The following is a 12202-nucleotide window of genomic DNA, read 5'->3' as shown; positions in this document are numbered from 1 at the left end:
GGTGATGGGAAACCCGTGGGGATTACAATTGAGATGAAAAAAAAATGTGAAAAATGATGTAAAAATAAACTTTTTTAATAAAAAAAAATTAAATATAAAAATAAAACCCAGTAAGTTCTGAATATGTACCTTGTATGCATTTATATACATATGAAAAACTAGAAGGAAACATCCGTATGTTATCAGTAGCAGCTATTTCTAGGCTATATAATTAGTTTTAATTTTCTTCATATGGTTCTTTGAGTTTAATTTCTCTATAATGAACATGTATTCCTTATATTATCAGAAATCAATCTCGCTCTCCCTCTCCTCCTATATACCTGACTAGGTATCTAGGAGAAAGACAAGACAGCCAATGACAGATAGCTATAATCTTGGGAATGAGTCAGAAGCTGCTACATACATATCAATTGTTCTTTGTGCTGTGGCATTAGAAGACCAGGGTAGAAGACAAGAAAACAAAGTTTGGGTGTTAAAGTCAAAAGGGGAGAATGTGAAAGAACATGCAACTCCAATTTTAAGATGTGAACTACACAGGAAAAGATGCAGATATCCAAATGTGAGGGAGGGAAGGCATCTGGCATTTATTCATTGGCTTATTTCAGGCAATCCAAGGACACACATCTGATCATTAATGGGAACTGCTCTGTGGGATTCAGAGGTCACATTTTGCATGCCAACAGGTTCTCACTGTCCCTGCATTCCAAATGGGAACTGGCTTTGGGTGGTGAGCATGGGTAATGGGGTGGCAACTTCACATCATTTAGCTTGACCTGCCAGGTGTGCTCATCAACCCACGTAACACATTTAGCTTCCCAGGTTGCCCAGTTAGAAACAATTACAAAAAAGACCTACCAGCTCATCAAAACTTCAGTCTTTAGTACATACTGGTGAATATCATGATATTTGAAATGAACAGAGCAATCCAGTATTCTTTACAAAAAAAAAAAAAAAACATTTCCAGGAATTCGAGGGCAAGATATGTCTTGAAAAGAGGAAAGTGGACATTTCTTTTATAACAGATCCTGATCAAAAGTAATATAATAGCTAATCACTACAAAATCCCCACATTACCCTAACAATGTAATGTTATGGCGTACTATTTACCATAAGATGAGAAAGCAGATAAACAGGTTACTAGGCAAGAAAAATATTACCTACAGGTTACATGGTATCAACCATACCATACAATCAACAAGCATACAATCAGAAATGTAGTAAAAGTAGCTTTTTATAAAACTGAAAATCATTAATTGTTCTATATGCCAAAAGTATAACAGCAGAAAGCTTTATGAGCTACCCCTCTATAGGACATTTTCTGTCATAAAAATTAAATTCTCTCTAATGTAAGCATTTAGTATGGTTTCAATAAAAATTAAAATGAATGTGTTCAGAATTTGCCAAAATGACTCTGATGTTTATAGAGAAGCATAAACATACAAGAAAACAAAGGAAAACTAGACAAGAAAAAGCAATTAGACACTGGGTATTAAAATGCACACAAGAACTTTGATAATTTATACAGTACTTGGCTGGGATCAGCAGTAGAGACTTATGAAGAAAAGAGAATTGGAGTTTTGGGAAACAGACCCAATTAATATGTTACATGACACAGAATAAAAAGTGGTAATTTAAATCAGTGAGGAAAAATGCATGATATTAAGATTAAAAAAGTTCTATTTTTGAAAAAAGGAAACTGTAATCCCTCAGCTCACTCCTTACTACATTTAATAAATGTATTTCAGATGTAGTAAAGTTATAAACACAAGGTATGAAAGGCGTGGGATGATCGATAAGCCACTACTCCAAAGTCCTTTTCTGATTTTATTCATAAAGGTCATATGACAAAATTAAATGTTTACTTCCCTGAGTTCCCTGGTAAGTAGAAGTTGTCTTTGACAAACTTATGCTTGGTAAGACATTAGCTTAAGATTTGGGGGGTGGGGAGGAAGCTTTGGTTTCTTGATACAAAGAGCCCCCAAATCTTCTTCCTCCTGCCTGAATATAGGTCCTACTGCATACATCTTGTAACCATGAGGCAGGAAGCATCAGGAGAAACCCTGGCAATGAGAAAGGCCAGAAAGCCTGGGGCGTTACTGAGCTAGTCTGGACTCAGTGATACTCTTGTCAGAAGTCTCTGATCTCTTTCCAATGAGCAGCTGAGTTCCACCTGCTGTTTGTGAACTTTATAATTCTGGAGAGAAACATTTTCCCAAATTTTTAAGAAATCCAAATCCACTAATGGAAACTAATATAAAAGCTTTTTGAAGCTTTTGAAGTTATAAACAAGTGCCATATGTACATATAAAAGAAATGACAGAATAGGAAAAATATACAGGACTATCTGCTTAGTATAAATACAATTCTTGAGTCTTTTGGAGTATGGTATCACCAGGATGGCAACATAGGTAATTCCTGACTTTGCTCTCCTTCACAAGAAAACCAACTACTCAAAAACAAGACATTGCTGAGAGAAGGTTGAAAGATCTAAAATTAAAAATTAGTAATAGCACACAAAGAATGCTCATTCTGGCATTATTTCTAATAATGGTTCTCAAATTTCAGCATTCCTCCCACCTGGGAATTTGTTAGGACTGTTTGCTGCACTCCACCCAGAATTTGGAGTTTATGATTCAAGATTCTAGGATGGAACCAGAAATCTTGCCTTTTTAGTAAGTTTCTAAGGGATGCTGATTCTGATGCTCTGAGGAACCGACTGACAGCCAGCATTCATAGCATTACTCTCTGAAATTCCACTGCTTTACAAATTTACCCACTTCATAAAGAAAATATAATCCAAATATACCACTATGGAACAGGGCGAACTCCCCAGCTTTGTTATCAGCTAACAAACATATCCTTAGTCAGAATTTTGGTGAGAAAATAGGCAAATAATCTCCTAAACTGACTCAGAATTTCTCAATAAAATGAACTTGAAATAGGACAAAGTAGACTTGTACCAGACAGAAGCTAGTGCCTCATCCCCGTCCTGTGTACACGGGTTCTGCAGCAGTCCCAGGCCTGTTACTAGCTGAACAGGCTTGGAATATTACAAACAGTAGTTAAGAAGTAGCTTTTGTAGGTCACTACCATTTCTACGCAAGAAAGCATGAATTTCCAGTAACAAAGTTTATTTAAAATCTCTTCTTGCTATGAGTTTGTGGGTGTTTCTTATTTAAAAAAAAAAAATGTTTGACCTTTACTGTTGCTGTTACTTGGTTCCATTACACTCCCACCTTTATACTAAAGCAAAAAGTAGCCGGCCTGTGGGGAAGACCTTGCGGTTACACCCAGACCACCAGAGTAACACACCTCCATTATTTGTCCCAAAGTTCTGATAAAATAGTTGCTTCCTTGATTCAAAATTCTCCCACTCCTTTCTTAATGATTTACAAACGCCTTATCTCATCACAACATACTTTCCCTGCCTGATCCACCTCATTCTTCCAATAAGAACTCTATGTTCCAGACCTCTGTGTTACAACCATCTTGGGTTTCTCCAAACATCCACTGTACAGTCCAGCTCTCTCTCTCTCCAGAACTAGGTCTGGACAGAGACCTAGTTCAATGCAGCTCTCATACAATGTGCTTCAGCACCATGCTTCAGGCAGAGGGAGTTAGCATCACACACTTTAGGAAGACACACTCCAGACATGGGCTTGTAAACAAAATAAACAAATGTCTTTACAAAATGCATGACTGAAATTTGAACTAATATGAATCATAATCATGGTTAGAGCCTTATCTTGGTTTCAACAGCAGGCTTTAAATAATGTAAGTAAAACTAGCATTTCTTACTTTAAGCTGCAGTTGTACCCTGGCCAGAAAGAATTTCCAACAGTTTTCTCTCGAGTCCACCATGCCCAGACTACGAACTTCATTTCGAATCCCAGAAATTATCTTGTCCACATCTTCATCACTGAACAAATCTGGGATTTCACCTGTCACCAAAATAATTAGGAAAGTTACTGAGAGACCATCACAACTTAAATTTTAAATTATTTCTTCTTTTTAGAGAATTACAAGTAAAATTTCTACTAAATTCCACAATACTAATTTTTTTTGTTACAGCTTTATACATACTTCCCCATATCATCCCAGAGAACACAGAAATTGTGCCCAACATATGTACAATGAATTAAAGTGTGTTAAGAAATCTTTAATTTAGCCAGGAAAAGATAGTAGTATCCTTCATGGATTCAGATATACTTTTTTTTTTTTTTAAAGATTTATTTATTTGTGCGTACAGAACTGGGGTACAGGCCAGAGGCTCAGGGGCAGCGAGAGGCTTCACCAGAGACAGAGTGGGGAGCAGAACAGGCAGATCGACGAAGTACACTGCTGAGGGGAGCAGCGGGCGGGTCAGGAGAGGTCTGCCACACCATGTGGTCACCTCCGGGGCAGGCGGGAATCGAACTCATGCGGAAGCGGCTTTAGATTCTCAGTGCTGTGCTTTAACCCGCTGCGCCACCAGGGAGGGCCCAGATATACTTTTGATTATAAGAATTTTAAGGTAATTTGGAGACTAGTTTCTTTTATTAGTTTTGAGGTAAAGAAAGATAATTTGAACATTTAAAATTGAATAAGAAAGGACTTAAATTTGACAAGTGAAATTACTCTAAACATATTTCTCAAATATGACCATACTTTTGAATTAAAAGGAAACTTCAAAATCATTTTCTGCCAGTTTAGGGGTAAAAGCACTATCAATTAAGTTACCACTCATCATAACATACTACTCCTACATTTATTTTGTCAGTGCTAGGGAAAAATGATTATTCCCCCGGTCAGTAATCTCCAAAGCTAACAGTACAGTTATTATCAGTCCTAATTTTACTGCTCCACCCATATTTACAGATGCTTTTTTAAAGCTGGAAGTGCTTTATAAACCTACTTCGGCTTCAAAGATACAGTTTGAAATAAAAATGTAATTTTTTGTTTTCATTTACAGGATATACTACACGCTGAGGAAGAACTATGATGAACACACAGTCTGAAATCGTTCATGCAGAATAAGTGATTCACTGAAGGCCCCTCCAAGATACCGCCCACCCGGAAGCAGACTAAGAAAGCAATACACCTCAAATGAGTTAGGTTTATAGGTTTCTCCCCAAAGACTGCGCCAGCAAACGTCTCAAAGACAAATTATCTCTCTTTAAAGTTCACTGAAACTACAGATAATTTGTCACTGGGGAAGATCTTTCAAGAAATGTGTTGGTTTAATCACCTGATGCCAGCAAGTCATTAATCAGCACGAGAAAGCTCTCATCTAGAACCTGGGCATCTGTCAGCAGGAACACAGTGGGCATGTTCTTGGCTCCAGTTCTGATGTACAAATTGGCAAGATCTACCTGTAAGGAGAGAAGCCCATCATTCATGTTTCGTTAAAATGCTGCTGTGACCACAGTAGAGGCATGTGTGTGAGTGCTGGAGAGAACTGAGGAACTGAATGGAAGAGCAGCGTTTGGTACTATTCCGCTGTTCACGTATTCTTTCCTGTCAGTGACCCCATTATAGAGGCAAACGGTATGATGTCACCTCCATTTCTGGCACATAACGATGAGAGTCATGTTTGTGGTTTAGTGGAGCACAGGGGTGGACACAGGCCGCTGAAGCTGAGCCCCCTTGTCCGAGTTCTAAGTGCCTCACTCAAGCAACACAGTTTCCCCCTGAAAATGGTTTTGCTTGGGTTATTTTGTTTTATTTATTCATATTGAAAATGTGTGGCTTGGTTTAAAATAGCACTTGCCACAAACTCCAAGTACTATTTTGTAAGTATTATTGTGGTAAAAAGCAAAACATTTAAAAACACATGAAATTCTTGAATGTGTTCTCATTACATTTTATTTTCATATTCTCATCCAAAGCAGAAGAAATCTATTTGCACCTGTAAAGGCAGTATCTTTTTTTTTTTCTCCATCCGACATGAGCTAAATATCACTATATATCAGATTTAGTGAGTGCAAAGGCAAAAGCATTTTTCAATAGCAAAGTATTTCCTGAGCCAGATCTGTAGACTTAAAAGCCTACAAAAATGTTATAGAAATTTACTAATTTGATCACAAAGGATAAACAGGTAAAGACAATTAACTTCTCTAAAGCACTTCACCCGCCTTCCCTCTCCCTATCTCCTTGGCACTGCCAGGGAGGCCCTAATCAAATCTGAGAGTCAGAAGAGCGTGCAAGTTCACAGAGATTTGGCAGACAGATGGGAGGCAAGGACTCCCTGTCACCTTTACACACCTGAAATTCTTGGATGCCAAAACCTTCAGTGAGGGTGACCTGAGAGACCTCAAGGCCGCACATGTAAGCAGCCAGCCGGGACAGGCTCTGCTTCCCACTGCCGCCCACCCCCACCAGGAGCGCCTGGCGCTGAGGGGTCCTGAGGATCCGGCTGATGCGACACCTGGAAAAGAAAGCACTGAGATGTGCTGGCTTCGCTTCTTACATAAATATTTAGACACTCAATTCCAATTGTTATTTTGAACCTTTAGGCTTCGTTCATCTGTTTGCCCATCAAAGACGCTGCCTGCATCTGCCCACACACTGCTTGCCTGGAACACTGTCCCATGCTACTAACATCTTGGAGCTCTGACGGCTGCACTGCCCTCCACCAAAACACAAGAAAGAAAACATATACATGGCTGTTGTCCAAGCTTCAATCATTTCTGAGAGCAAGAAAGATCCCAGTTTCCACTACAAAATCAAAGGAAGAATTTCACTGAGTCAGAAAACCTGGCTGGTGGAATTTGTTAAGAATGGGTTGATTTAGATCAACAAACATCTCATCTGTGATTTTCCGCACGCAGATTAAACATCTGCCTCTTTATATGGCCCTTGCTTCCTTTCCACTGAAGCTTTCTCTTTACCTTTAGCAAGTTTACTGAAACCATTCAGAACCAAAGTGAAATTTTCAGCAAGGTCAAAGAACCCTTTATATTATCCAAGAGATTCTGAATGCTTGAACTATTACTATTACTGCTACACTTTATAGTTAGGAATAAGCTTGTATATCATGATCCAAAGGAGAGTTTGGCTGAACAAAGATGTCATAATTATGTTTTAAGTAATAAGTAAAATGAAACAAAAAAAATGAGCGTGTCAATATCCAAATGCAAACACCTGGACACCATCGTGTTTGCTTTAGGTTACCTTTCTAAAATGAATTGAAACATCTGGCCCAGAATAATCCATAAGAGGATTTTTATAAAATCCATTTAGAGATTTTTGTTTTTTAATGAAACTGGGAGGCAAATTATACCAGAACCAGTGTGTCGAGCATTTCCTGAAAATCTTCAGTAACTGCAGACAGGTCATTTTTACAAGCTTAGTCTTACACAAAATTTTTACTTTATATGACCACAAAACAAAACCACCATGGGAAAGTCATAAAATTAACCCAACACAAGTGAAAGCCTAAGTTACAAAGCAGAATTTTCATTTCTTGTTAATGCGTGCTGTGAGGTTTTACCATGCAAGATTCTCTAAGTGGGATAGTCCGTCTACAATATTCAAACACATGCTCTTAAATCCTCTCTAGTGCTGAGCAAATCAGCATCTAGCACATCATCCCTGACCACAGAAACAGCCTTTCCTTTGAGGCCACTTTGAATTCTACCTTGACGATAGTAGGGGAAGACCCTTTGCCTCAGGATCACCAGGAGGCTGATTTCACCTGATTCTTTCACCTGAGCCAGGACCTTCACACCCAGTTTATACTAAAACCAGAAACAGTGTTAACATATTCACTGAACACCAATGATCAGATTCTAAAACTTCATGTAAGGAGAATATGGCAACTTCAAAGGGATCAAGAAAATGATCAATACTTCGCATGCTTTTAATAACTGATAATGGGCAACCAGTAAAGTTTTTCTTGGACATGTTAAACATTTCCAAAAGCAGTTCTTCTAAACATTGAATTCTTTGTATTTTCCTCATTTTGAATTTCCTTCCTTGCAAACATCTTTGACTTATTTTTAAGCATGATTTTGTTATTTTAATCTTTACCTAAATATCACCTACTAGAAAGGCCAGTATATTCACAGAGATAATATTTCACCTACAATTCAGATTCTTATGTTGAAGTGCCAAACCCCAGTACCACAGAGTGCTACCAATCTTGGAAATAGGGTCATTGTAGAAATACTGGTTTAAGATATCATATTGGGGCAGAGTGAGCTCCTTATCCAATGTATCTGCTGTCACTATAAAAAGGGGACACTGTACACAGACACCAGAGACAGAACATCATGTATCGGCATCATTGTACCGTCGTGTGGCAGGAAAGTAGCAGAAGTTAGGGGGGACACCAGTGTCTTGCTAGCACCTCAGAGGGAGCAGGGCCCCAGGAGACATTCATTCCATTCTGCTCGCCTCAGAACTATAAGATGATAAGCACCTATTTTTCTAGTCTACCCTGTTTGTGGTATTTCATTACAGCTTCTCTAGCAAATATAGCCAGTGAGAAAGGAAGTGAACAGGAAGCAGAGTTGGACATAAAGGAACATCAACTCCCCACGTAGCAATTGCAATGGTAAGTTATTTAGACTATTCAAATAAGTTCATTCCCATGCTAAAATCTGCCCAAATGACATCTCATTTCACTTGGACTCAAACTGTAACTCTTTATCCTGATTGTAAGAAAACACTCTGTCTAGGTAAGGTCTGTTCCTGCTTTTCTTTGTTACAGGTTATTCTCCCCACTCAGGCAGTCAGACTGACTCTCGAGTCTTTTTGAACATTCAGGAACACAAACTCTGCTCTCAGCCTAGACTGTTCTCCAGATCTTTCTATACTTTGTTTCTACTCATCATTTAGCTCTCACCTTAAATATTACCTCCTCATATAGAGACCCAGTACCTCGTTGGGAATCCACTTTTTTCATTTCTCAGAACCAACCTACTGAATTTCTCAACATGACACCACTTTCTGATCAGTTTTCCTATTTGTTTATGTCCTTATAAATGTCCATCTGCATTAATGAAAGCTCAGCTAGAAAAGGGACTGGGCTTTCTTGTTTGCTGCTGTACCCCCAGCACTGAGAAAATTGATGACCGGGACATGACAGAGGTTGCACAGTCAGCACATTGCACAAAGGTCAAAAGAGCCGAGTGAGAGGCTTGTGTGCCATGTTCTGCACCAGGACAAGAGCCTTTTTCTCACTTACTACCAGGAAAATGTTCCATCCCCCCCCTTTTTTTCATATTTTCACAAAAGTACTGCATAGGTTAGCAATGTTCTTGTTTAGTACTAAGGGGTACCCAATAAAGCATGCTTAGTAGTGCTTAATAGTGATTAAATCAGTCTTGGTCCATCCTGTCTCTCTCACTCACAGACTTTATGACTTTGAACAGGTCATCTGTCTTCCTCTTACTGGATATTTGTAACTAACAGGGCACAGTGAATTAATCTAAAATTATAGTTGTGATGGAGCTTCTAGAAAGTAGTATACTAGGCAAGACATTATGAAGATTGTGACAAGCAATAATAGTTACTGGAACCACCTGTGGTTCTATACTGTACAGCAAATGATCCATGAGAATTGAGCCCACAGAGTGCTAAGGTCTTCAGAACAAAAACTGTGAAGACCTAGTCATTTCCATCTTGTGCAAAAGCATCATGATGAGCTGACTCACACATGTTGCATGGCATCTTCAAACAACACTAGGTGCATGGTAGCATTTAGCTCATTATAGTTGTCTAATGTCTCTGTAAGAATCCTCTTCAGCACCTCCCAGTCCTTCATTGGCATATAACATTGATCTTCTCCTCCATTAGCAAAGTGGCAATAAATAAGGGGCTGCTGGAGGAGCACATGGCTCTCAACACCCTGCAGGAGGAGAAGAGAAAAATACAGTCATGCCAGTTGTCCAGATGATTCCCCTGGGGGCCTAGCAGGCAGAAGCTTGCAGGGGAATCTGTGAGCGGGGTAGGTGGAACATTCCCAAGTACAGGCCCATGCTGGAATCAACACCTGTCTCAGAAGCTAAGCACTGGCACAGTTCCCTTACCTCCTCACCTAACTTGTGTCCCAACACCAACTGTTGACAAAGCCATGGCCTCTGACATTCATAAACTTACATTGAAACATTTATAAGCAGTTTCCAGCAATTTTTTCTGAAACAAATCACAATCCTTTGTATCTATCAGTTTGTCTCCATAAACACGAGAAGATTCATGAAGCCAGAGGCGTATTAGGTCATCTTGACTCTTTAAACACTCAGGAGAAGCAAATAAGATCCCCTACAAAGGAAGGATAGAAAAAAAAAATTGAAAAAATCAGAAGCTGATGACATTGCTAGACATTTTCTTTGAACATTTTCTTAAACAGTACACTGAATTTAGCAATGTGTTGTGTGAGGGAAATATCCAGGGATCAGTGCCTATTATGTTTACCAACAGATTGAGTTTACAATCACAAACACCAAAGAGGTAGCAGGAAGTTACAGGCTCATAGTGGGTTTTTTGTTTTGTTTTGTTTTGTTTAATTCTCAAATCCTTTCATATCACTTAGTCTAACACTTTGTCCGAGAGATGACTAAGAGGTACAAAGGAAGTTGCCTGAATGCTTACTCATGGGGAGACAGAATACCAGCTCCAAAAGACTTACCACAATGCTCTTCAGGATCTTATATTCATAAAGAATCTCTCCTTATGGGTAGTCAGCTTGTTTTGGACTTAAGAACACCTTGAGTGCTATGACAGGCTAAACAATGCTTTGGGGTTCAGATGCAGCTGACCCCTAGAATGGATGGTGACACAGAAGGCTTCTCATGAGAAGTCACCCACAACTGTCTTTTTCTCTTCTTCTTAAAATGCATTTTTAAACTAACCTTTAGAGCATGATCTTTCAGACAGATGCTAGAGACTTAGAGATGACAAGGAATAGTCTATATTATTAGGAAGTTGCATCTAGAATGGTAGTACAGTTTTGATGTGATTGAGGAATGATATAGAAAAGATGCTTATAAAACTATCCAGAAAAGAAAATGACCAAATATGAAATCCCATGAAGTTTCCATATTTAACCAGTAGAAAACCTTAGCACAAAAAAAACACTAAGACATACATAACCCTTTAAAGTACTTTTACCTATAGGACAGGTAGCATCTGTTGGATATTTAAAAAATCCTTTGAAGTTCTCTCTCTGGAGTTTATTTCTAACTCAAATACATAAACATTGTCATTGTCATTTTACTATGTAAACAGAGTAAGCGTCAAGCCAAAATAATCCAGATATTTAAGAAATTATAATTTCTCTTGATTTTTATTTAAAAATTACATAAGTACTTTGTGAAAAAATTACAAATTACACCTCTCTTGTTGCAAAAATAAGCACTTAAGTATTTATACTGAATAAAGTAAACAGGGAATTTGTCCATCTAGACTTGCACCTGTTGTTACACAACTTAGAGGAACCAATACTGTCACTGATAAAATAGGAAAAATCAACTTGCCAAACTTACTTCATACATAAGTTGTATAGCATGAAATGAAAGTATATTAAGTAGCAGCATAGTTCTGAACTAAGGTCTGTAAATGGATGCCACATTGTTACTCTCATCATTCCTCCACTCAAGATGCCTGACAAAGAGCCATCACGATACCTGGAAGACGTTTGTTAGGTCTCTCAGATTAAAGAGGTAGTGGAATTTAATAGCTGTGGGTAAGAAGTTCTGTGCCATCATCTGGTGGAACGTTATTGTTGCCTGAATCAAAGTGGGACCACTCTTGAGAACGGCCGGATTAAATGCTTGCTGTTGGAAATAGAAACTAAGGACCTGGCCATAGATGGTGCTCAGTGCATCCAAGGATGGAAAGTTGAATGCAAATACTGTGAAATGTCTCTGAAAAGAAAAGCAAACACGACAGTTACTTAAAATAGGGACCATCAATTGGAAAAGATCATGCTTAGTGAAATAAGCCAGAAAGAAAAGGAGAAATACCAGATGGTTTTTCTCATAGCAGGAATATAACAGAACAGGTGAGAAAATAATGATAATGATGAACAGCTATATACCAGAAACATTTTATGGGGGTGGGGTGGGGAATGGGGTCAAAGACAGTGGGGGGAGGGAGATGCACGGACTATGGTGATGGCACATGGGTGATTTGGTGATGTTGGTGATGGGAAGCCCAAAGGGATTGCAAATGAGATGGAAAAATGCACAAAAATATGTAAAAACAAGCTATTATATAT

The 12202-nt window shown here is 38.6% G+C and overlaps 1 protein-coding gene across 1 annotated transcript in view; it reads right to left on the bottom strand.

Annotated features, from left to right (window-relative positions):
* Positions 1-12202, bottom strand: part of DNAH11 (dynein, axonemal, heavy chain 11) — a 256915-nt gene that overhangs the window by 106158 nt on the left and 138555 nt on the right. The window contains 6 exon segments of the mRNA XM_004676758.2: positions 3799-3941; positions 5228-5351; positions 6244-6406; positions 9639-9832; positions 10084-10245; positions 11610-11849. Of these exon segments, the coding sequence (XP_004676815.1) occupies positions 3799-3941; positions 5228-5351; positions 6244-6406; positions 9639-9832; positions 10084-10245; positions 11610-11849 (1026 nt within the window).

This window comes from Condylura cristata, unplaced genomic scaffold (assembly GCF_000260355.1).
Source record: "Condylura cristata isolate star-nosed mole 26May11 unplaced genomic scaffold, ConCri1.0 scaffold00005, whole genome shotgun sequence".
In the NCBI taxonomy this organism is placed as follows: Eukaryota; Metazoa; Chordata; class Mammalia; order Eulipotyphla; family Talpidae; genus Condylura; species Condylura cristata.
This window is presented reverse-complemented; position numbering and strand designations above follow the sequence as displayed.